Genomic DNA, 23782 nt, shown 5'->3' with positions numbered 1-23782 from the left:
TGGTGGAAGAAACATGCTGTAGAAAATGTCAGGGTTTTGTTCCTTTTTTGGGGCGTTCCCTGGAAATCATTCCTTTTGTGACCCTTTGGATCCTGAACCTTGTTGCTGTTGCTGTTGGTTTTATTCTCTCTTGTTGCTGTTGCAGGAAATTGTTCTTCTCTCAGTGCTTTGCGATCTTTGTGCCCCCACAGGGAGGGAGAGGGGCAGTTCTTAGTAGCAGCACACACACTTGTGGGTGCCCATGGGTTGTGACCCCCAGTGCCCCCCAGTTGCCCCAGTGTCACAGCACATTCCCGTAGATGCCACCGGGTTCCTGTCGTCGTCCCTGGAGTCCCCGCAGTTCTGCGTAGGTCACCTGGGGCTCCTGGAGTGTGGTGGCACGGGGGACACTGCGAGAGACACGGGCTGTGGGTTCTGGGTGGGGTGACACTCATGGGTGATGTGTCCCTCTGTGTGTGTCCCCCCCATACTCACCCGCTGTCCTCTTGGTGACCATGACGTGGGTGTACAGCACCTCCCCCTCCTCTGGGGGGGCCGGGGGATCTGGGGGTGCCCTGAGGGAATAAGGAGATGTGGGGGAGAGAATGGGAGGTCTTGGGGTTTGGGGTGAAGTTTGGAGGGTGGTTTGAGCCTCCACTCACCTTTCCTGATTCTTCCTGGCAGCTGCAAAGGAAAGAGGGGAGGGGTGACTGTGGGGTCTGAGGGCCCTGAGCCCTTTCAGGAATCCTGAATGCCCACGAGACCCTCAATTTCTCAGGGGACCCCAAGCATCCCTGAAGTCTCCCAGAATTCATGAACCTCCACAGTGCCCCCAACCAACTCAGCCTCAAGAACCCAAAGCCCAGCAGGGACAGAGACCACTCAAATACCCCCAGGGCCCCTGACGGAAGTCCCAACATCCCTGCAGGACCGTCCAGCACCTCCACAAACCCTACAGGACCCCCAGATAAGGTCCTAATTATGGAGCTGTGTGTACTACCCTATTGTTCCCCAATTCTGAGGTCCTCAACAGCTCCTTGAGACCCCCATTCCCCCTATTGTCACCCACCCATAGGGTGCCACCGGTGCCAGGCCACAATGACACCCACGAGCAGGAGCAGGAACAAAAGGGCCCCACCAACCCCGGCAGCCACTGCAAGAAACAGAGGGGGACACATTAAGGTCACTCATCACCCCAGGGGTCCTGCACTCCATGGTGACCATGTGTGACCCCACCTGTGTTCATGTGTGTCCCTGTGTCCTGCGGTGTCACCTCCAGGACACCAGGGGTGATGGTGGCATTGGCCACGGGCACTGTGGGGACAGAGACAAGGCTGAGGTCACAGAGAGGGGCTGGCAGCCGGTGTGGGGCGATTAGGGACGGGTGGGAATGGGTGTGATGGGGGATGTCAGTATTGGGGTCACACCAGAGAGGGGTGAGGGGACAAGGGGAGAGGAGAAATGCACAAGAAATGTATGATGGGAGACAAAGAGGTACCCAAGGTGGCCTGAGAAGACAGTGAGGGGTTCCCTTGCCCATCCTCACACTCACTGCTCACTGTGACACACGGGTTCTGCTCTTCCACATTGCACCCCACTCAAGACGCACCTGGCAGCTGTAATTCCCTGAGTGGGAGACTCACACAGCAGACACCAACAGCTGTGAGGACCGCTGTGGGCCCCCCACCACCTGCCCATCCGGATAGAACACATGCAGGAGTGGGGCTTGGGGCCGCAGGGTTCTGGGGGTGCTGAGGCAGCTGAGAGTCAGGGGGGACCCCTCGGTGGGCTCGGGGGGACCCTCCAGCACCAGCATAGGGGAGAGCTCAGGGCAGGAGAGGGAAGGGGGATTTTTGGCCCCGAGTCTCTGGGGAAGGGCTGTGAGAATGTTGGGCTGGGGGCTTTGGGGAACTCATCGTGCACTGTCACTGTCACTGGCGCTGACTCCTGCCACCCCCAGGATCCCACCAGGCCCTTGCAGCTGTAGCGGCCACTGTGGCTCAGCTTCAGAGGGGACAACTGGGTACCATTGGGGAACGCTCCCAGTTCCTCCTCTTCGTGGTAGAAGGACACCGAGGTGATTGGTTTGTCTTTCCAGCTCCGGCAGCGCAGTGTCACCGTGTCCCCCTCCAGCAGCACCCGCGCCGGCACCTGCAGCACCAGCCAGTCTGAGGGGACAGGGGGGTCCTGTCACATGTCAGGGATCTGGAGGGTCCCCATCTCACCAGGTTCCAAGAAGGTCTGGTCCCTACAGCTCCCAGGGGCTTTTTCTCGTCTTTATTTCCATTTCCATCATTGTACCCCTCAATTTCACAACCCCCACTTCGTGCCTTGATGATTCTGTTGAGGCCACAAGCAGGGAACGGGTTGGGGGAAACCCAGGGTGGGGGAAGCAGGGGTGAGGGGTCTGCAGGGAGGGCTGTGGGGGATGGGGGTGTCAAGCTGCACCCCCCCTTCTCCCAACATTTTCACTTTCAGAAGGAGGAAGAGGCTGTTTGACATGTTTGTTAGACTGGGGGCGGGTTCTTTCCTGGGGGGATCCTGTCCCAGGGGGGACCCATGCTGGACAAGGGGGTCCTGTCCTGCAGCTTGGAGAGTCTGGAGGGTGGCCAGACTTCTCCATTCTTGCTCATCCCCTGCAGGATCTGAGCCAGCAAGAGCAGCTTTGGCATGGAACCCAGGGCAGGAAGGAGCTCCCAAACTCCTGCTCCTTGAAGCCAGTGGCCATGCCAGGGTGGGGCCCAGCCATGGCCCAGCCCCACTGCACAGGGATGGCCATTGCCCAGCCCTGCTCTGGCCAGCCCCAGGTGGCAGCCAGGACCTGAGGGTCCCCACCCTGCTCCCTTGGCTTTGATTCTGGCAGCTTTAGAGCTGCTGCAGAGGTGAGAATTCTGTGGGGGAAAAGGCCCTGCCTGTGGTTTGCTCAGCCCTGCAAGAAGCACAAACCCCGATGGGAGCCCAAGCAGTGGCTCTATGAAGGCCATTGATGGTTTTCAGAGCAGGGCTGGCTGGAAACCCCCCCTGCAGGGGCAGCTGGGAGGGAACCAGTCCGGAAATGCAGGAATTGATAATTTTGTCCCTTTGCCCCAGGGACTGAGAGAGCCTCTGAACTACTGCAAATCCTACAAAAATTTGCTCAACAACCTCACCTGGACCCTCCTTCTTGAACAAAACCTGCAGCCTTCTGGAACCTCCTGGAAGGAAGCTTTGGGTTCTGGATGTGCACACCAGAAGAGAGGGAAAAGTGTGGAAATATTGAGCAGGGGCTGCACGTGAGGGGCTGGGGAGCAGGGGTGTCACAGCAGGAGCAGGGAGTGCCAAGGCAGAGCAATTCAAGGCAGGCTGGAGTGGATTTACCAGCCAAATCAGACCCTGAGGCACACACGGACATTTCCAGAGATTCCTCTGCACTGTCCCAAGGATGGACAGAGGTTCTGCCCTCCCTGCAGACCCTCACCCCTACTTCCACCACCCTGGGGTTCCTCCAGCCCCTTTCCTGCTCAGGCCCTCCACAGAATCATCAAGGCACGAACTGGGGGTTGTGAAATTGAGGGGTAAAATGATGGAAATGGAAATAAAGAAGAGAAAAAGCCCCTGGGGGCTATAGGGACCCAGGCCCAGACCTTCTTGGAACCTACCTGGGATGACCCTCCCAAAAAAAAGCACCCTGGGGGGACCTTGCTGGGCCCTGGGTCACCCAAAAATCTGAGGCACCGAGGGAAGGAGCTTTGACCCTCAGGCTCACCAAGCTACTGCCCATGCCTGGCGCCCCCATTCGCCAGGGATCCCAATCATGGGAGCCCCATTCCTTCTATCCACTCATCTCTGGGACCCCCATCTCATTACTGCCATTCCCCAGGATCTCCATGGCCCAGGACTTCATTCACAAGGAACCGTATCCCATTCATTCTATCCCCTGAAATGCTCCTTCTCCCAGGACCTTGATTCTCCCAGGACCCCCTTTCCCACGGGATCTGCCATTCCCCCAGCATCCCCATCTTCAGACCCCAAATCCCTGGAGCCTACATTCCGCTGGGATTCCCATCCCTTATTCCCCGCAGTTTGGGGGACCCCCATTCATATGGTACCGCTATTCCCAGTGACTCCCACTCTTCAGCACCCCCATTCCCCAGGGACCCCCATTCCCTGGGATCCTCCCATTCCCATGGACACCCAGCCCTGGGTCCCCAAACTCACTGAGCCCCCCACTCCTTGGAACCCTATGTCTCACCTTGTCCCAGCCTTGTCCCCAGCCTGTGCCCAGCTTGTGGCCACCCTGCCCCCACCAAGGGCCACCTCCACATGGGGACGGATGTGACCTCGCTTCCTTCCCCTTCATCCGAAGAGCCACCAGCCAGGGGAGTGGTGGCCACAGCAGTGAGTGACAGCCAGTCCACATGGCTGGGGACACCGGGATGGCCGGGAAGGTGGCACTGCTCCTGTGGGGTGAGTGCCCTGGGCACAGGCCTGACACCCTGGGGATGGGGAGGGGAGGGTGCACAGGGGTCTGCAGGGTTCCCTGAGGTCCCCAATGCCAGCAGGGCATGGAGCCCAGTGTGACCAGAGTTGTGGGGTGGCTGTGGGGACAGGCACAGAGGACAGGGTGAGTGGAACTGGGATGGGGGATAGGGACAGGGGGATGGGAATGTGGGGACAAGGATGTGGCAGAAGGAACCTTGTGGCTGGGGCAGCAGCGGGGACAGGGACACAGGGATACAGGGAGAGGGACAAGGGGACAAGTACCATGTGCTTGGCCCATGGGGACAGGTGCCATGGGAATGGGACCATGGGCACAGGTGGCTGTGGGGCTGGTGGGGGTGACCTGTGCCAGCACAGGGTCCCCATGCCTGAGCATGTGTTGGCTGCTGTGTCCCTTTCCTGGAGACCTCTGTGACACACCAATGCCCCCACTGAGACCTTTTGGGGACAGCCCCACACCCCGTGCCCCTGTGCCTCTGTTCCTATGGTGCCACCCCCTCCCAGCTCTGTCCCTTCTTCCTTTCAGCACTGACCCTCGGCCTCGCTGGTGAGTCCTCGGTGAATGCCATGTCCCCACCCCGCTGTCCCTAGCCCATGCTGGCCCTGGCAGTCTGGTGTCCCCTGTCACCCACAGGTGCCCAGACCACCCAGCTCCTCGTGGAGCCCCCCTGGACACCGCCAATGCTGTGGGACCGGGTGACACTGACCTGCCAGGGCTCGGGGAGCGCCGGTGACACCACCTGGTACAGGAACGGGCGGCGCTGGTGGCAACAGGGACGGGACCGCCTCATTGTCACCCTGAGTGGCACCTATGAGTGTGACAGACCTGGCAATGGGCTCAGCCCCACCATAAACGTCTCAGATGGTGAGGGCGGTTTGGTTGTCCCCAGCCTGGCTCCCATGGGGACCCCAAGGGCTCTGGGTGGGCTCAGCTCCATGGGTCCCCTCCCGGTGTGACCAGAGCCTGTCCCCTGCTCTGGGGATATCCCAGAGCATCCCAGTGTGGGCGAAACCATGTGGGTACTGGGGACTCCTGCTGCGCTGGGTGTGACCCAATGGGTAGGTCCTGGTGAGATGGGGACCCTCCAGATCCCTGAGATGTGACAGGACCCCCCTGTCCCCCAGACTGGCTGGTGCTGCAGGTGCCGGCACGGGTGCTGCTGGAGGGGGACACGGTGACACTGCGCTGCCGGAGCTGGCAAGACAAACCGATCACCTCGGTGTCCTTCTACCACGAAGAGGAGGAACTGGGAGTGTTCCCCAATGGTACCCAGCTGTCCCTGTCCATTCTGAAGCTGAGCCACAGTGGCCGCTACAGCTGCAAGGGCCTGGTGGGATCCTGGGGGTGGCAGGAGTCAGCGCCAGTGACAGTGACAGTGCATGGTGAGCACCCCGAAGCCCCCACCCCAACACCCCACAGGCCTTCCCCAGAGACTCGGAGCCACAAATCCCCCTTCCCTCTCCTGCCCTGAGCTCTCCCCTGTGCTGGTGCTGGAGGGTCCCCCCGAGCCCACCGAGGGGTCCCCCCTGACTCTCAGCTGCCTCAGCACCCCCAGCCCCCTGCAGCCCCAAGCCCCACTCCTGCATGTGTTCTATCCGGATGGGCAGGTGGTGGTGGCGCCGCAGGGGTCCCCACAGCTGTTGGTGTTCGCTGTGGGAGTCTCCCACTCAGGGAATTTCAGCTGCCAGGTGCGCTCCGGGGTGGGCCATGCGGTGAGCAGCACCAGGCTCCACGTCATGGTGCACAGTGAGTGCAGAGATGGGCAGGGGGAACCCCCACAGCTTGCTCAGGCCACCTGCTCAGGTACCTCTTTGTCCCCCATCACACCATTCTTGTGTCCTTCCACCTCTCCCCTTGTCCCCACACCCCTCTTTGGTTTGACCCCAATTCTGACATCCCCCATCACACCATCCCCCCCATCCCTATCTCCCCATACTGGCTGCCAGTCCCTCCCTGTGACCTCAGCCCTCTCTGTCCCCACAGTGCCTGTGGCCAATGCCACCATCACCCCTGTTGTCCTGGAGGTGACACCGCAGAACACAGGGACACACATGAACACAGGTGGGGTCACACATGGTCACCAAGGAGTGCAGGAACCCCTGGGGTGATGGGCAATCCTGATGTGTCCCCCTCTGTTTCTTGCAGTGGCTGCCGGGGTTGGTGGGGCGCTTTTGTTCCTGCTCCTGCTCATGGGTGTCATTGTGGCCTGGCACCGGTGGCACCCTGTTGGTGGGTGACAATGGGAGGACAGGGGTCATGGAGAGAGGTGGGAAGGGTCCCAGAGAAGGAAGGCTGTAAGGCAGCACCCACAGTCCCTGACTTGGGAGGGGCTGAAGCCCCAGTGACCATGGCTCAGAGCCCTGGGGTGGTATTGGAGGGTTGTGTAGGGACTGTGGGGGTTCTGTCGGGGGTCCCCCTCCCTGCCAGGCTCGGGGTTCTGGGGGCTCAGGGTGTTGGTGCAAGTGGGGTGGTTCAGGGATACTCGGGTGCATCAGGGATACTGGGGGGGCCTGGGAAGAATTGTGTGTCTGGTGGTGGTTCAGCATTCCCAAGGGTGGATGGGGGCCCCTGGGTCTCCAAAGTCACCCCTCCAGTTTTCCTTTGCAGATGCCAGGAAGCACCAGGAAAGGTGAGTGCAGGTTCCAGCCATGATACACCTTTTATCCAAACCCCCAGGACCTCCCATCCCCTTCCACACAGCCCCTTATTCCCACAGGGCCACCCCAGACCCCCTGGCACCCCCGGTGGAGGATCCTCAGGAGACGTACATGAAGCTGCAGTGGCAACCGTGGGAACCCAGCAACATCTATGACAGCCTACACCAAAAGTTGTGATGCTCTGGGAAGCAGGAGGCACTGGGTGACACTGGGGGTTCTCTCTCCATGACTCCTGTGGTTGCCCATCCTTCCAAGGGAGGTGGTCCTGGGTCAGGGGGCGTCCACACAGGGCACCCTCTGCTCCCCATTTCCTCTCCTCGTACCCCCAAGGGCTCCCCCATCCCTTTTGCTCATACCTGCAGGGGCTCCCACACCCCATCCAAGTGCCCAAGTACCCTCAGAGTCTGCCCCATTCCCTTCCCACAGTGCTTGCAGTACACCCAGGGCTTCCCCATTCCCCCTCCCACTACCCCTGTCCCATCCCTCTTTAAAATGGGGAGTCGGGGAGGATTCTTGCTGAAAGGTTTCTCAGATGAAAATGAAGCAGAAACACAGCAATATTATATCTGAGAACTGTTTATTGACAAAGGAGGGTAAGTGTTCTTACCGAAGGGGGAGAGAAGGGAGTAGAAAGGGAAAAGGAAAGAGAGAGAAACAGAAGACAGGGACAGCGTTACCACAAGAAGCCCGGGTGCTCTGTGAGCATCAGCTCGGCAGATGGAGTGTGTGTGCTGCGAGCCACGGCGAGCCCACAGGGCTTTTGTGAGTGGCTGGGCAGGATTTTCAAGTGAGGCCCCTGCGTGTCTCTGGCATCGGCCAGCGATGGCTGCAGGCTGGCTGCTGCGGGCTGGCTGCGGGCCGGGGCTGCGGCACTGGTGGCTCTGGGCTGGCTGCCGCGGGCTGGTGCTGCGGTGGGCAGGTGCAGCAGGCTCGGTGCTGTGGGCAGAGTGGGAAACACAGCACAGGCAGTGGGTGGGTGCAGGCAGCATCTGCTCTGTTGGGGAAGCAATGCAGGAGTGCAGGACGAACAGGAATGAGCTGCCTTGAGGAAGAAGCCAAGCAGGGAAGAAGAGGTGTGGACAGGGAAGAAGGACCACTGGGAGGAAAAGGCGAGTGGGGGGAGTATCGGTGATATTTTTGTTCCATGTCCGGGAGGAATGATGCATCTGACTCCATCTGTTCAGAAGGCTAATTAAGTACTTTATTATACTTTATAATTCTATATTATATTACATTACATCTAAACTGAATCTGCCAAGCACTCACCTGCAATTCACACTGCACAGAAGCCCATGACTGTCAGCCCATAGTCCCAACACACACATACCTCGATTCAATGGGTCAGTGAATCAAAGCACTCACACCAGAATCCAATCACCAATTCCCTTCAGGTAAACAATCTTCCACAACGCATTCCACTTGTGAACAGCACAGGAGCAGTAAATGAGATAAGAATTGTTTGGATCATTTTTGATTTTCTCACTGCTTCTCCCAAGTTCAGAGAATGTGAATCCCACAGGGGAGGAGGGCCGAACTGAGCCTCCAAGCAAGCCCCTGATCCCTCAAAGAAACACAAAGCCAAAGTCGCCTGTTGTGTCACAGTTTGCTGCTTTTATTTGAAAAGGCTCCTCCCACAGCCTGATTTCCTGGGCATTTTTTCACACACATCTTTCCCAGGCATCTGTCTCACCAGCCAGTGGGGGTCACTCACAGCCCCATCACGGAAGCTTTCTCTCCCCTGATCGTCTGTTGCGTGAAGCCTCGCCGGGGACAGGGTTCCCAGCACATGTACAACCCACAGAGTCATTTTTCACCTCATGTGTATTATGTGTTGAGACATGAATCAAAATCAGATTTGTTCCTCTGAACCCCCATGTGCTTAGTGGCTCTGCAATCCCCCTCCCAGTGCTCCCAGTGAGGTGGCTTACTGGTGCCTGTCCCAGTTGCAAGGGTGCACAGGACCTGGTTCCCTGCTCCTGGCAAAAAATGCAGCTCTTTGGTTAAACTGGCAGAAATGGTGTTTCTTTGTTCAGCTCTGTCAAGGAAGCTGAACAAGGTGGGAACCTCCCTTGGAATGGAAAATACGACCCCCTTCTCTCTGAACTATTGTAACTTATAAATCACGGGGCTTTTAGGCAAAGATGTGGGACCAGGAATAATTGTCCTTTACTGGTATGTATTGTGAGAAACAAGTTAATGGAGGTTGTTTTTGCTGGATGTTATATGAATTGATATTACATTATTGATTATGTTGTTGATAAAATATTGTGATGTTGTTAGTGTTGGGACAGTGATGTGAATTGTGGAGTGGTCGATGTTGTGGTGGTGGCCATGAAAGGGTGGGGCCCAGCCATGGCCCAGCCCCACTGCACAGGGATGGCCATTGCCCAACCCTGCTCTGGCCAGCCCCAGGTGGCAGCCAGGACCTGAGGGGCCCCCCTGCCCCCTTGGCTTTGATTCTGGCAGCTTTAGAGCTGCAGCAGAGGTGAGAATTCTGTGGGGGAAAAGGCCTGCCTGTGGTTTGCTCAGCCCTGCAAGAAGCACAAAACCCAAAGGGAGCCCAAGCAGTGTCTCTGTGAGGGCCTTTGATGGTTTTCAGAGCAGGGCTGGCTGGAAACCACCCTGCAGGGGCAGCTGGGAGGGAACCAGCCCAGAAATACAGGAGTTGATCATTTAGTCCCTAGCAGCAAGGAACTGAGAGAGCCCCAGAACTGCTGAAAGGACAACAACAATCTGCTCAATAACCTGACAGGGACGCTACTTCTTGAACAAAACCTGCAGCATTCTGGGACCTCATGGAAAGAATATTTGTGTTCTGTCTCAGCTGCCAGACAAGAGGGAAAAGTGTGGAAATACTGAGCAGTGGCTGTGCCCCTGCCCTCCTCACCTGCGCAGGGCACGGGGAATAAATAGGGCTCTGCCCAGCCCCTACACAGCCCCTTCCAGGGTACCCCTCCCCTTCCCAGAGCTGTGGGATCTTACCCTGGCAATTCTCGGTCCCCACACATTGCGACAGTGGCTTCGGACACGCTGCCACGGTTGGTTTGGACACCCCGTGACCATCCAGGCATTCCCAGCGCGATGGCAGCTGGGCCCCTTCCTGGTGCTCCGGGACCACCATTGCGGTCCCTCCTTTCCGTGAACCCCACCACGGGGTCTCTGCCCCCCCGCTGTCCCAGGGTCTCCCCTCCGCCGTTTCTCCCTCTCCATGCACGGGGCTCCCCAGTGGGGTCCCAGTCGGTCCCTCCATCCCGGCCCCTCCCAACCGCTGCCTCCCGGCCCCTCCGGCCGCACCCCCCCAACAGCCCCGGGGCCGGCACTGGCTGAGGCTGCCGAGCTCCTGCAGGATGAGACGTTCCTGGGGCAGCGCCGGCTGAGCGGGGCCTGGCTCCTTCACACCGTCCTTGCCCGCAGCACTCGGGCTCCAGCAGCCCCAGGCAGGTCCTTCGGGATTTGCCGACTGCTCCCGGAGAGCTGCCCTGTGTCGGGAACCAGCCCAGGAGCACCCGAATCATCCCAAAAGCCTGGGCCGGGACCTCCTGTGAGGCTGAGCCTGAGCCCTGAGGGGTTTGGGAGCCCAATGGGTGTCACTGCTCTGTCCCAAAATCTGGGGGAGCAGGAGTGACAAGCTGTGCCCCACCATGGCCCGGCCCCCTGGGCCTCACCTGAGCACCCTGCAGAATTCCCAGCACTCCTGCTCCACCTGCATGCCCAGGTGCTGTTCTCGGGGGCCCCCTGCTCCAGCCGCTCCCTCCTCAGCTGCTGCTCCAGCTCAGCCTTCCTGGCCAGCCAGCGGGAAGCAGCAGCCACATGGCACAGGCACTGAATCATCCCCAGCACCAGCAAAAACCTTCCCGGCAGTAAAGAAAGCTCCTTATGGGCAGAGGTGGGGGCATCTGACCTCCAAATGGTATCCAATGCTACCTTGTGTCCCCCAAAATCCCTGTGAGAGGTAGTGGAGCCATGTCCTTGTGCACAGGGATGCTTTAGGAGCATGGCTGAACTTCAGGAGCCCCAGCCCTAATTACAACACCTCCTTAAGGGTCTGCAGCTCCCAGAGCAGAACAGGGGCATTGGCCCAACCAGCTCCAGTTTTGCCCCATTTTCCCCTCCCAAGGCAATGCCCCCAGCCTTGGCTGTCCCTGTGCTCCAATTGAGGCAGCAGACCCCTCGGGACTGTGGCTCTGCTCTCCTCTTCTTACTCCTTCTCCCTGTGTGGCTTCTCTGTTGGGACCAGCAGTGGCCCAGGAAGGGCAGGAAATCCAAACGTGCTCTGAAACCCCCTGAGGAGCCCCAGCAGAGTCAGCACCGAGCTTTCCTCAACATCCCAGAGCAATTCAACATTCCCAGAGTTGCTGTGCAAGGACTGAAGGAGGAAAAGGGAGTGAAAGGCTGAGGGTTTGCAGGAATTGTGGTGTAAAGCCACCAGAGGTGCTGTTGTGGACCCGAGACCTGCCTGGGGTCAGGCGCTGCCTTCTTTCCATTCGGGATCATGGACAGTGGTCGCAGGCGATGGGCAGGACGTGTGCCTGATCCCGGGACACTGCTATGCTTCCACTGGGCACTGGGATCCAACCTGCTGCCTTGGCGGCTTCTGCCCGCTGCCGGTGGTGGTGCTGGGATCGATTGGTGCCTGTGAGTTTGCAAAAGGAGCGATTTCCCCTCCTGCCTCCCGTCCAAGGCTGCCATGGCCCCTGAGGGGATGGAGCTCGACCGAGGCGCCCCCTGCTGGCCGGCAGTGCTCCCTGTAGCGCCCCCTGCTGGCCGGGAGTGCTCCCTGCAGCGCCCCCTGCTGGCCACAGTTGTAACTGCCACAAAAACCAACAGCGCTGAGCGGGAGGGACTGTTCTGGTTTTGTGTTGTTTGTTCTGTTTTGGTTTATAAATTTCCCAGTAAAGAGTTGTTATTCCTTTTCCTGCACTTCTGCATGAAAGCCCCATAATCTTTGAAATTAAAAAATGTTTTAGTCATGGGTCTTCTTTCCATTCCAGGAATGTTTCCACTTTTCTTGACAGATATTTCTCATTTCAATGAGTAGCCAAATCGTGTGTTGCAGCATGGATGGGGCAGATACCTTAAGAGGAGACACGGTCAGGGACTTGGCCACCTCTGCCCTTTCAGCCAGTTGGGCTGCTAAGGGCCCTCTCCCCAGCTGGCACTTCTTGTCATCCGGCCATTCAGGAGCTGGCTTTGGCAGAGTGTCAAACTGTCCCCAGTGTGCCACAGCTGACAAACTGATGGACAGATGGGCCCTGTCTGACCAAAAGCAAGGCCTGACCCACCCCTGCCACACACAGGTATTCCAAATGTCTCCAGACATCAAATGTTTCCTGTCTCTGACAACCTGCCCTGTTCCATGGCCTAATCCTAACTGCCCTGGGAAAGGGGGAGGCTCCGGAAGCCCAGAGAAATTTGTGATATCCTCATGTGGGGAACATGGCAGAGGAGGGGCTTGTGAAAAGGGAGAAGAGAATCCAGAGCCTTCTGAAGGCCACTTTGGCCATCAGAGAAAGGAAGGTCCAGAACTCGGCCAGGTTCCTCTGGTGGAGGAAATTTGCTGTGGGAAATGTCTGGGGTTTGTTCATTTTTGGGGACTTTCCCTGAAAATTGTTCCTTTTTGTGACCCTTTGGACTCAGAACCATGTTGCTGTTGCTTTTATTCTCTCTCGTCGCTGTTGCAGGAATTGGTTCTTCTCTCAGCCCTTTGGGATCTTTGTGCCTCCACCGGGTGGGAGAGGGGCAGTTTTGGTGGCAGCACACACACTTGTGGGTGCCCATGGGTGGGAAACCCCAAGGCCCGCCAGTTCCCCCCAGTGTCACAGCATATTCATGTAGATGTCACCAGGTTCCCATGGTAGCCACCTGGGGTTCCTCGAGTGTGGTGGCACAAGGGGACACTGCAATAGACACAGACTGTGGGATTTGGGTGGGGTGACACTCATGGGTGACGTGTCCCTCTGCATCTGTCCCCCCCATACTCACCCGCTGCCCTCTTGGTGACAATGACGTGGGTGTACAGCACCTCCCCCTCCTCTGGGGGGACCGAGGGATCCGGGGGGGCCCTGACGGAATAAGGGGGATTTGGGGGAGAGAATGGGAGGTCTTGAGGGTTGGGGTAAAAGGGGAGAGTGTGGTTTGAGCCCCCCACTCACCTTTCCTGATTCTTCCTGGCAGCTGCAAAGGAAAGAGGGGAGGGGTGACTGTGGGGTCCCCAGGCATCTGATCCCTCTTAGGATTCCTGAACACCCATGTGGCCCTCGATTTCTCAGAGGACCCCAGGCATCCCTGAAGTCTCCCAGAATTCATGAACCTCCACAGTGCCCCTGACCAACAAGGCCTCAAGGACCCAAAGGCCAGCAGAGACAGAGACCCCCCAAAGGCCCCCAGGGCTTCTGAACGAACCCCCAACATCCCTGCAGGACCCTACAGCACCCCCAGTCAAGGTCACCATTTTAGGGCTGTGGGAGGCACGTTATGGTTCCCCAACTCTGGGGGCCTCTACAGCTCCCTAGGACCACCATCCCCCCATTGTCACCCACCCACAAGGTGCCACCGTTGCCAGGCTACAATGACACCCACGAGCAGGAGCAGGAACAAAAGGACTCCACCGACCCCTGCAGCCACTGCAAGAAACAGAGAGGGGGCACATCAGGGTCACCCATCACCTCAGTGGTGCTGCAGTCCCTGGTGAACTTGTGTGTCCCCACCTGTGTCTCTGTGTGTCCATGTGTCCCGTGGTGTCACCTCCAGTGCCAGCTCTGGGCTGAGTGCCCGGAACACGCGGTGCCCGTCTGCCTGGTTGGTGGCCATGCACTGGTAGGTGCCTGAATGTCCCACATTGGTGGCCCCGAACTGCACGAGGGGAACCTCGGGCCACCTCCTGCCCGTTGTGCAGCCAGGTGAAGGTGACAGGGGCTGAGCCCACCTGCACCGAGCAGCACAGGGTCACAGGGTCACCTGCATGCACCTGGTGTGACAGGGGGCCGGGGGTGATGGTGGCATTGGCCACAGGCACTGTGGGGACAGAGACAGGGCTGAGGACACAGGGAGGAGCTGGCAGGTGGTGGAGGGGGATAGGGATGGGGCGGATGGATGTGATGAGAAATTTCAGGGATGGGGTCACACCGCAGAGGGGTGAGGGAGCATAGGGCAGAGGAGAGGAGAGCCAAGAAATGTGTCTGGTAGACATGGAGGTTCCCAGGCAGGGGACCCCAGGAGACAATGGGTGCTCCCCGTGCCCATCCCCGCACTCACTGCGCTCTGGGACAGGGAGCCGTGCGATGCTCTTCTGCACAGCCCCCCTCCTTCAGAGGGCACCTCGCAGCTGTACTTCACTGAGTGAGAGACCACCAAGGCAGGCACCAAAAGCTGCGGTGACCCTTGCGGGCCCCCCCCCCCCCCCCACCTGCCCATCCTGATAGAACAGGAGGGAGAGTGCAAGTGGGAGGCTTGGAGCCACAGGGGGTTGGGGGTGCTGAGGCAGCTAAGACTCAGGGGGGATCGCCTGGTGGGCTTGGGGGACCCTCCAGCACCGGCACCAGAAAGAGTTTAGGGAAGGTGATGAGAGGTGAGGAGTGTGACTCAGAGTGCACTGGGAAGTGGCTTTGGGTTTGGCAGGAGATGGGAGTTCCAGCCGTGGGGGTGCTCACCGTGCACTGTCACTGTCACTGCTGCTGAGCCTGACAACCAGGACCTCACCCAGCCCTTGCAGTGGTAGCTGCCACTGTGGTTCAGCTGGAGGGGGGACAGGGACACCTCGGTTGCATTAAGGGTCCTTGTCAGATTATTCTCATCCTTGAAAAATCACACCTTGGTGACCAGGCTGTTCCAGCGGGCACGGCAGCGCAGTGTCACCGTGTCCCCCTTCAGCAGCACCCGTGCTGGCACCTGCAGCACCAGCTCATCTGTGAGACAGGAGGGTCCCATCTTACTGAGGGGCTCGAGATAGGTCAGAGGTGGGTGCCCATGGCACTGAGGACATCTGGGTGCACTGGGATGCACTGGGATGTCCCTGTGTGCAGGGCACAGGCTCCTGCCACACGAACGGTGTGAAGCCACCCACGGAGTGGAGCCCATCCAGACCTGTCAGGGGCCACCCAGATCATGTAAGATTCCCCCTCACCATCTAAGACTGTCAGAGGGGGGCTGAGCCCACTGCCAGGTCTGTCACACGTGTAGGTGCCACTCTCTGTGACATTGAGGCAGTCGTGTTTCACCGGCCACCAGCGCCGCCCGTTCCTGTACCAGGTGGTGTCACCGGTGCTGCCCGAGCCCTGGCAGGTCAGTGTCACCCGGTCCCACAGCACTGGTGGCCTCCAGCGGGGGCTCCACAAGGAGCTGGGTAGTCTGGGCACCTGTGGGTGACAGGGGACACCAGGCTGCCAGGGCCAGCGTGGGGCTGGGGACAGCGGGGTAAGGACATGGCATTCTCCAAGGACTCACCAGCGAAGCCAAGGGTCTGGGCTGGAAGGGAGAAGGGACATGGATGGGTGGGTATGGCACCATGGGGACAGAGGCAAAGGGGCACGGAATGTGGAGGCTGTGCCCGAAAGGCCTCAGTTGGGGCACTGATGTGGCACAGATGTCTTTAGGACAGTGACACAGCAGCCAACACATGCTCAGGCATGGGGACTGTGCTGGCACAGGTCACCCCCACCAGCCCCACAGCCACAGCCCCATGGCCCAAGCACATTATACTTGTCCCTGTATCTCTGTGTCCCTGTCACTGTCCCTGCAGCTTCCCCAGACACAAGGTTCCTTCTGTCACATCCTTGTCCCCACATTCCCATCCCCCTCTCCCTGTCCCCCCATCCCGGTTCCACTCTTCCTGTCCTCTTTTCCTGTCCCCAGGGCCACCCCACAACTCTGGTCACACTGGGCTCCATGCCCTGCTGGCCTTGGGGACCTCAAGGAACCCAGCAGCCCCCCTGTGCACCCTCCTATCCCTGGGGTGTCAGGCCCATGCCCAGGGCACTCACCCCACAGGAGCAGCGCCACCTTCCCGGCCATCCCGGTGTCCCCAGCCATGTGGACTGGCTGTCACTCGCTGCTGTGGCCACCGCTCCCCTGGCTGGCGGCTCTTCGGATGAAGGGGAAGGAAGCGAGGTCACGTCTGTCCCCACGTGGAGGTGGCCCTTTGTGGGGGCAGGGTGGCCACAAGCTGTGGACAGACTGGGGACATGATGGGAGAGTCTGGGGACATGGTGGGGGCTCAGGGGATGTCAGCAACCAACGATAGGTGTCCAGGAGAAAGGGGGTCCTCGGGAATTGGGGTATCCATGCCTGGGTGGATTCAGGGATGGGGGTGCTGTGGAAACATGGTCCCCAGGGATTTGGGGTCATGGCATGTGGGTGCCAGGGTTGGGGGTGCTGGGGAAAAAAGGGGACCCTCGGGAATAGGGATTCTGGAGGAAGAAGCAGCCCATGGGATGGGATCAAGGCAACGGTGGTCCTGGGCAATGGCAGTCCTGGGATGGGGGTCTGCAGGGAAGAGAGACCAAGGCAATGGGGGTCCCAAGGGAATGGGGATGCCAGGGATGGGCAGTGGCTGGGTGGGAATAGGGGTCACAGCTCCTTCCCTGGCTGCCTCAGATTTTGGGCTGATTCAGAGCCCAGCACAGCATCCCCCCTGGGGAACCCAGGGCTGCCTTGGGATGCTCTGGGTCTCTGCCCCACACACCCCTGCGTCAGGTTCCCCCATTTCCTGGCTCAGCCCTCCCAGGCATCACTTGATGCCAAATTGTTTGAGACAAAATTATACATCCATAGAATAAAAGCAAACATCTTTCCCACAGAATTTTTCCCCCAGTAAAGGACATACTCAGCAAGAATCTAACAGAGAAGGTATAAAACACTCTGGTTTATAGAATCATTTTAACAGTTCCTCTCCCAACAAGTCACTCACAATGAAAACGCAAACAAATCACTATGAAATGAGACTTTTTGGTTCCCTTTAGGAGCCCATTGGTGCATCCCACAGCAGCACTTCCTTGAGGATAACAGAGAGCATGGAATCTCCCTGCATGTCCAACATCTCCATGGGATTGTTCCCTGCCTGCTGGGCAGCAACCCAGGCCATGACAAAGCCTTTTGTTGGGCCATCTTTAGGAACTCTCCCCATTTTGCTCATTCCCATCCTGAAACTTGATTGACTTTCCATGGAAAAAGGGCAGAAGCTCTGTCCATCCTTGGGACAGTGCAGAGGAATCTCTGGGAATGGCCGTGTGTGCCTCAGGGTCTGATTGCCTCGTAAATCCACTCCAGCCTGCCCTGAATTCCCCTGCCTGGGAAATCCCTGCTCCTGCTGTGACACCCCTGCTCCCCAGCCCCTCACGTGCAGCCCCTGCTCAATATTTCCACACTTTTCCCTCTTTTCTGCTGTGCACATCCAGAATCCAAACCTTCCTTCCAGGAGGTTCCAGAAGGCTGCAGGTTTTGTTCAAGAAGGAGGGTTTAGGTCAGGTTGTTGAGCAGATTGTTGTTGTCTTTGCAGTAATTTTGTGGTTTTCTCAGCCCCTTCATCAAAAGGACAAATGATCAATTGATGCATTTCGGGCTGGTTCCCTCGCAACTGACCTTGCAGGGGGTGTTTCCAGCCAGCCCTGCTCTGTGCTTCTTGCAGGGCTGAGCAAACCACAGGCAGGCCTTTTTCCCCCACAGAATTCTCACCTCTGCAGCAGCTCTAAAGCTGCCAGAATCAAAGCCAAGGGGGCAGGGGGGACCCTCAGGTCCTGGCTTCTACCTGGGGCTGGCCAGAGCAGGGCTGGGCCATGGCTGGGCCCCACCTTTGGATGGCCACTGGCTTCAAGGAGCAGGAGTCTGGGAGCCCCTTCCTTCCCTGGGCTCCATTCCCAAGCTGCTCTTGATTCCTCAGATCCTGCAGAGGACAAGTAAGGATGGAGAAGTCTGGAACAGGATTTCTCCCAAAACCCAGTAAACCCAAATCCTCCCAAGCTCCAGGACAGAAATCCCACGGGGGGAATTTTGGGGAGCAGTAGAGGGATGGGGCGGCCTCAAATAGCTCCAGACCCTCACAATGTCTCAGCCATTTTGCAGCTATTTTGGGGCCAAGTCAGCCACTTTTCCAGGGGCAAAAATCTACAGTTTTCCATCCCAGTGCTGGGGGGGAGGGCAGGATGGTCCTTGGGGTTTTGAACAGAGGGGAGGGTGCACAGGTCGGAAGGTCAGGAGTGTTTCATCTGGCTCCCAGTGCTGAGACCCTGAGGGACAGGGTGGTTGTTGGGGGCTCTTGGGGGGGTCTGTGCCCTCCCCAGCTGACACTCACCCCATGTCACCCCCTACTGTCACCACTGTAGGGGCTTCTCACACATGGAAAGGTCGTGGAGAGCTGCAGGATGGGGGGCTTGGGTTGCACCTAAAAATGTAAAAGGGGAATTGAGGGTTCCCAAACTGGGTGGGGCCGTCAAGGGTTGTTGTAGAGGGGACAAGGCACATCCCAGGTTGCAACACCCCAGAGGTCACTGTGTCCCACCAGGGAGAGGTGGTGGGCAGGGCCCCACCCCAGGAAAAGGGTTCACAGGATGTCCCACCCCTGGGACAGTGACACACCCCACCAGAATGTGTCACCCCTGGAACAGGTTCCCCCCAGGTCATGTCATCCCCAGAACAGAGACCCCAACAAGAAAGGAACTCCCTGGATGTGCTCCCCCCAGAAGAGAACCACCCCTCCCTCTGACCCTAAGCACAAATGGCCTCTTCCTTCTGCTGCAGGAAAGATGAAGTGAAAGCATTGGGGGGCACAGCTGGCCACCTGCATCCCCCACAGCAGAGACCTGGAACCTTCTGGAAGCCTCTTGTGGTGCCAAAACCCCCAACCACAAGCACCCCAGGGGGCCTTAGCTGGACCCTGGGTGTCCCCCAAATCTGAGGCACCCAGTGAAGGAGCTGTGACCTCCTGTGCCAACCCAGCCACTGCCTATCCCTGGGACCCCCATTCCACTGGGAACCCAACCATGGGATCCCAATTCTTTAAGGTCCCTCCTCCCTGGGACACCCATCCCAGAACTGCCATTCCTCAGGATCTCCATGGTCCTGGATCCACCTTCCCTTCATCCCATCCCATGGGTCACCATTCCATTTCCCCAGGACCCCAACTCTGACAGGCCCCAGCCCAACTGACACCACCATCCCTGGGACCTGCATCCCATGACCCAAAGTCCCTGGGAACCCCATTCCTGTGCCCCCACCCATGGGGGCCCCCATTCCCAGGCACTCCGATCCCCTGGGTCCCCCTCCTCAGGATCCCCATTCTCTGAACCCTCATTCCCTTGGGACATCCCTCCCAGGACCCCATTCCTGGGTTACCTCTTTCACTAGGACACCCAACCTTCACTCCCCACATTCCCTGATTGCCCCAGTCCTGCCCCCACCCTGCCCCCACCAAGGGCCACCTCCACGTGGGGACAGGACGTGGCCTCGCTTCCTTCCCCTTTGGCCAAAGAGCCGCCACCCAGGGGACAGGTGGCCCTGGCAGCGAGTGACAGCCAGCCTGGATGGCTGGGGACACCCGGATGGCGGGAAGGTGATGCTGCTCCTGTGAGGTGAGTGCCCCAGGCATGGACCTGACATCCCTGGGATGGGCCCTGGTGAGGGAGAGACTTGTGGGGAGGGGGCACAGGGGGGCTGTGGGTCCCCTGAGGTCCCCAAGGCCAGCAGTGCCAGAGCATGGGCATGGACCCCAGTGTGAACAGAGTTGTGGGGTGGCTGTGGGGACAGGAACAGGGGACAGGAATGTGGCAGCTGGGATGTGGGAATAGGATGCAGGGAGAAGAATGGAGGGAAGGGGATGTGAGGAATGGGATGTAGGGACAGGGATATGGCAAGAGGCACCATGGAGCTGGGGCACCTGTGGGGACAGGGACAGACAGACTGCGCCATTCAGATGGGCCGTGGGGACTGCTACCATCTGAATGGGATCATGGGCACAGGGCCATGGGGACGTGGCCACGGGGACAGGTGCCATGAGGCTGGTGGGGATGACCTGTGCCATCATCAGGTGTCTGTGGTGTCACCACTTCCTGCCTCCACCCAGGGTAACCACACTGTCCCCATCCCCAGGGAATCCATTCCCAACAGATGTGGCTGTGGGCAGCTGTGACACAGACATGTCCCCTGGCCTCTCCAGACCTCTTGGGGACCATTTCTGAGCACTTTCTCATGAGAACCAGTGTCCCAAAGGGGACAGTTTGGGGGCAGCCCCCACACCCTGCAACCTGTGTGCCACTGTTCCTGCAAGGCCACCCTCACCCAGCCTTGTCCCTTGTCCCTTCCAGCCCAGACCCTCGGCCTCTCTGGTGAGTCCTCAGGGGATGCCATGGCCCCACCCCACTGTCCCCAGCCCTGTGCTGGCCCTGGCAGGCTGGTGTCCCCTGTCACCTGCAGGCACCCAAATCCTCCAGCTCCTCATGGAGCTCCCCTGGAGGCCGACGGTGCTGTGTGACCGGGTGGCACTGACCTGCCAGGGCTTGGGGCCACCTGGTGCCACCATCTGGTACAAGGATGGGCAGTGCTGGTGGCCAGAAGGACACGAGCCCTGGCTCATCAGCGAGAGTGGCACCTGCACAAGTGTGACAGACCCAGCACCTGGCTCAGACCCTCTGTGCACATTCTAAAGGGTGAGAGCTCTTTGTGCTCCTACCCTGGCACCTGCAGGAACCTGATAGCTCTGGGTGAGCTCAGCTTCATGGCTCACACCCCTCATGTGACAAGAGCTTGCACACAGGGACATCCCAGAGCATCACTGGAGCATCCCCTGTACACACCAGTGCATCCCAGTGTGATGAGAGCACCCTATTGCAATGGGGGCCCCTGGTTCCTTCTGTTGCCATCGGGACCCTCCTGTCCCACAGCCACCCCAGTGCTGCAGGTGCCAGTGCAGGCGCTGCTGGAGGGGGACACGGTGACCCTGAGCTGCCCGGGTCAGGCAGAAGGAGTCAGTCCTTGCAGTGCACTTCCACCACGATGGGAAGGATCTGGGGAGGTACCTCCATAGGACCGAGCTGCTCCTGCTGCCCCTGCAGCTGCGGCACAGCGGTCGCTACCACTGCAATGTCTGGGGAGGTCCTGGCTGGAATGGTCACTGTGGGCACAGTCAGCACCAGTGACAGTGACAGAGCACGGTGAGCACCCACACCTCATGCCTCAGCACCCCCACAGCCCCTTCACAGTGGACTCGGGGTCACATCCCCCCTGCCCCATCTCCTTCCCAGAGCTCTCCCCTGTGCTGGTGCTGAAGGGTCCACCAAGCCCCCCGAGGGGTCCCCCATGACTCCCAGCTGCCTCAGCACCCCCAGTCCCCTGCGGCTCTGCACCCCCTCTTGCATGAGTTCTACCAAGACGGGCGGTGGTGGGGGGCCCGCAGGGGTCCCTGCAGCTGCTGGTGCCCACTGTGGGGTCTCCCACTCAGGGAATTACAGCTGCCAGGTGCACTCTGAGCAGGAGGCAGAAGAGCAGCACCCGGCTCCGCGTCATGGTGCGCAGTGAGTGTGGGGATGGGCACGGGGAGACCCCACAGCCTCCTCGGGTCCCTCAGCCCTGCCTGGAGACCCCCACTACTGCCCGGGTCCCCTATTCCTGTCACGGGTCCCCAGTCCTTTCCTCCCTGGGTCCCTGGCTGGGTCCCCCACCCCTCACTGGGTCTTTTCACCCGTCCCTGGGTCGACCTCGCCTCTCTCTTCAGACCCCCATGTAGGAAAGGCATTTTGTGCTGTTCTTGTGAGCTAGCAAAGGCTTCCTAAAAATAAGGAAAGCCTCGTATCTCTCCCGAGGAAGACACCAAGGCTGTCACCATGGTGATGTGATGGAGAGAAAGTTAAGAGATACAAACTCGAGCTGACTCACAGAATCACGTGGCTCCTTGTTCTCCTGCTGAGAACTTTGTTTCTCTCTTATGACCAATGGGCAGTGAATGTGTCTGTTAAGTAAATGTAAATACTTTGAAAAACTATAAAAGCAGCATTTTGCTATAATAAATCTCTCCTTTACACCCTTCTGGTGCAGTTGTGGTGTGTCGCGCTCTATCGCGACATCTTGTGGCCATCCACCGTGATTGCAACTGGACTGTAAAAAAGGGAAAGGAAAAAAACAGAGAAAAAAGTTGAAGGGTACCCTAAAAATGAGCGAAGGCAGGAAGGACGCTGCAGAGGTCCAGGCCTCATTCAGACATCTGATTCGAGGTGCGTGATTGGGAAAAAATATGGGGCATAATTTATTAAACGAGGAAAAGTCTGTTTTGTCCACGTGGAAAACTTTATTAAAAAGGAAAAATGTTGAAGCTCCTGATTATGCTCTTCCTAGTTTACTGATATGGTGTAAATCACAGGACTTTGAAGCTGATGCCGACACTGCTTCCGGTGTCGGGGCATGGAAAAAGGTTGGGAAGAAACTATGGGAAGTGATAAGCGGGATAAGACAGTTATTGATTTGGCTACTACATGGAGACTGTTGTATGAGGCATTGAAGGAATGGAAAGCAGAACAAGATAGAAGGGAGGAATTGGAGGAGCAGGAATTAGAGCAAGAAACTGAAGTAGAGGAACAGGAGGAAGATGAGGTTGAGCCTGTCCATGCATCTCCTCCTGAGGAGGCTCCTGCAGCTGCTGTGGAGGTTCCCCCAGGGTTTGCTATCGTGAGAATCAAACGGCAGGCTAAGACTGTTCCTCGGTATTTATCTCCAAAAGACGATGTTAAACCTGTGTATACTTTGCCTGCTCAGCAATTAGGTGAACTGTGGACTAAACCAAAGTATTTTATGCCTGCACAGCAATTAGCAAAAATGAAGTCACAGAAGAAGTGAAGTAAAAAACAGGCTGGGTCATTGGCCCCTTTTTCTCTCCCTGGACTGTCTGATCGCCCCTCACACTCCCCTCGGTCGGCTGCTCCCCCCTCACCCTCCCACAGATTGGCTGCTCCCCCCAAGCTTTCCCTTGAGCTGTCCGTCCCTCCTCTGCCCTCCTTCAAGTCATCTGCCTCCTCTCCATGTTCCTTTGAGCCATCCACCTCTTCTCTCCCCCTCCTCGAGTCCTCTGCCTCTGCTCAATCCCCCATTGAGCCATCTACCACCCTCCTCCCTCCTGAACTGGTTGAACAAATGCAGTCTTTACCATTGTGTCCTTCCCTGTCTAGTGATAGCTCTGATGACGAATTGCCGGTTATAAGTACACCTAAAAAGACACAGGAATCTGTTTCTGTTAGACCTTGTAGCAGACCCAGGCCTGCTGTTTCTTGGACTCTGACTCCCTGCCAGGTGCCTGCCTCCTTGACACCCTTTGCAATTTTGGGAGCAAGTGAGAATGAAAGCAGCTGAAGTGGGAGATTGGAATTTGTTGGAGAAAATAGGTCCACCTAAAAGGATGGAGATGGCTACTGCTTCTTCTTCTGGTGAGGCTGTGGCTTCTCCTGTTTTCAAAGCTGCTCCTAATTTGGGACAAGAAGACAGCCATCAGGTTTTTGCATGGAGGGCTGTAGAGGACCTTAAGTCAAAAGTAGATCAGTATGGTGTTAACTCTTCACAGGTGATGCAAGTGATTTGTGTTTTAAATGCTGATGTACTTGCACCTTATGATATTGTTCACCTTGCTATGATTCTGTTTCAGCCAGTGCAGTATGGTGTGTTTCAAGCTACCTGGAAACAAATGGTAGAAAGAGTA

The 23782-nt window shown here is 58.1% G+C and overlaps 2 protein-coding genes across 2 annotated transcripts in view; both read left to right on the top strand.

Moving 5' to 3' along the window:
• The window catches only part of LOC311165841 (serine/threonine-protein kinase pim-1-like), a gene marked incomplete at both ends in the record, with an annotated part of 246248 nt that overhangs the window by 133478 nt on the left and 88988 nt on the right, over window positions 1–23782 (top strand). The gene's annotated exons all lie outside the window — the stretch shown is intronic.
• Window positions 5514–7534, top strand: LOC311165850 (uncharacterized protein; the record flags this gene model as incomplete). The annotated part of the gene is made up of 5 exons (XM_084227345.1): window positions 5514–5527; window positions 5654–5841; window positions 6443–6520; window positions 7067–7088; window positions 7176–7534. The coding sequence occupies 5 exons, from the start codon at window positions 5514–5516 to the stop codon at window positions 7291–7293; spliced, it is 420 nt and encodes a 139-aa protein (XP_084083471.1). The 3' UTR covers window positions 7294–7534.

Source organism: Fringilla coelebs, assembly GCF_963513975.1.
Source record: "Fringilla coelebs genome assembly, contig: SCAFFOLD_30, whole genome shotgun sequence".
NCBI lineage: Eukaryota > Metazoa > Chordata > Aves > Passeriformes > Fringillidae > Fringilla > Fringilla coelebs.
This window is presented reverse-complemented; position numbering and strand designations above follow the sequence as displayed.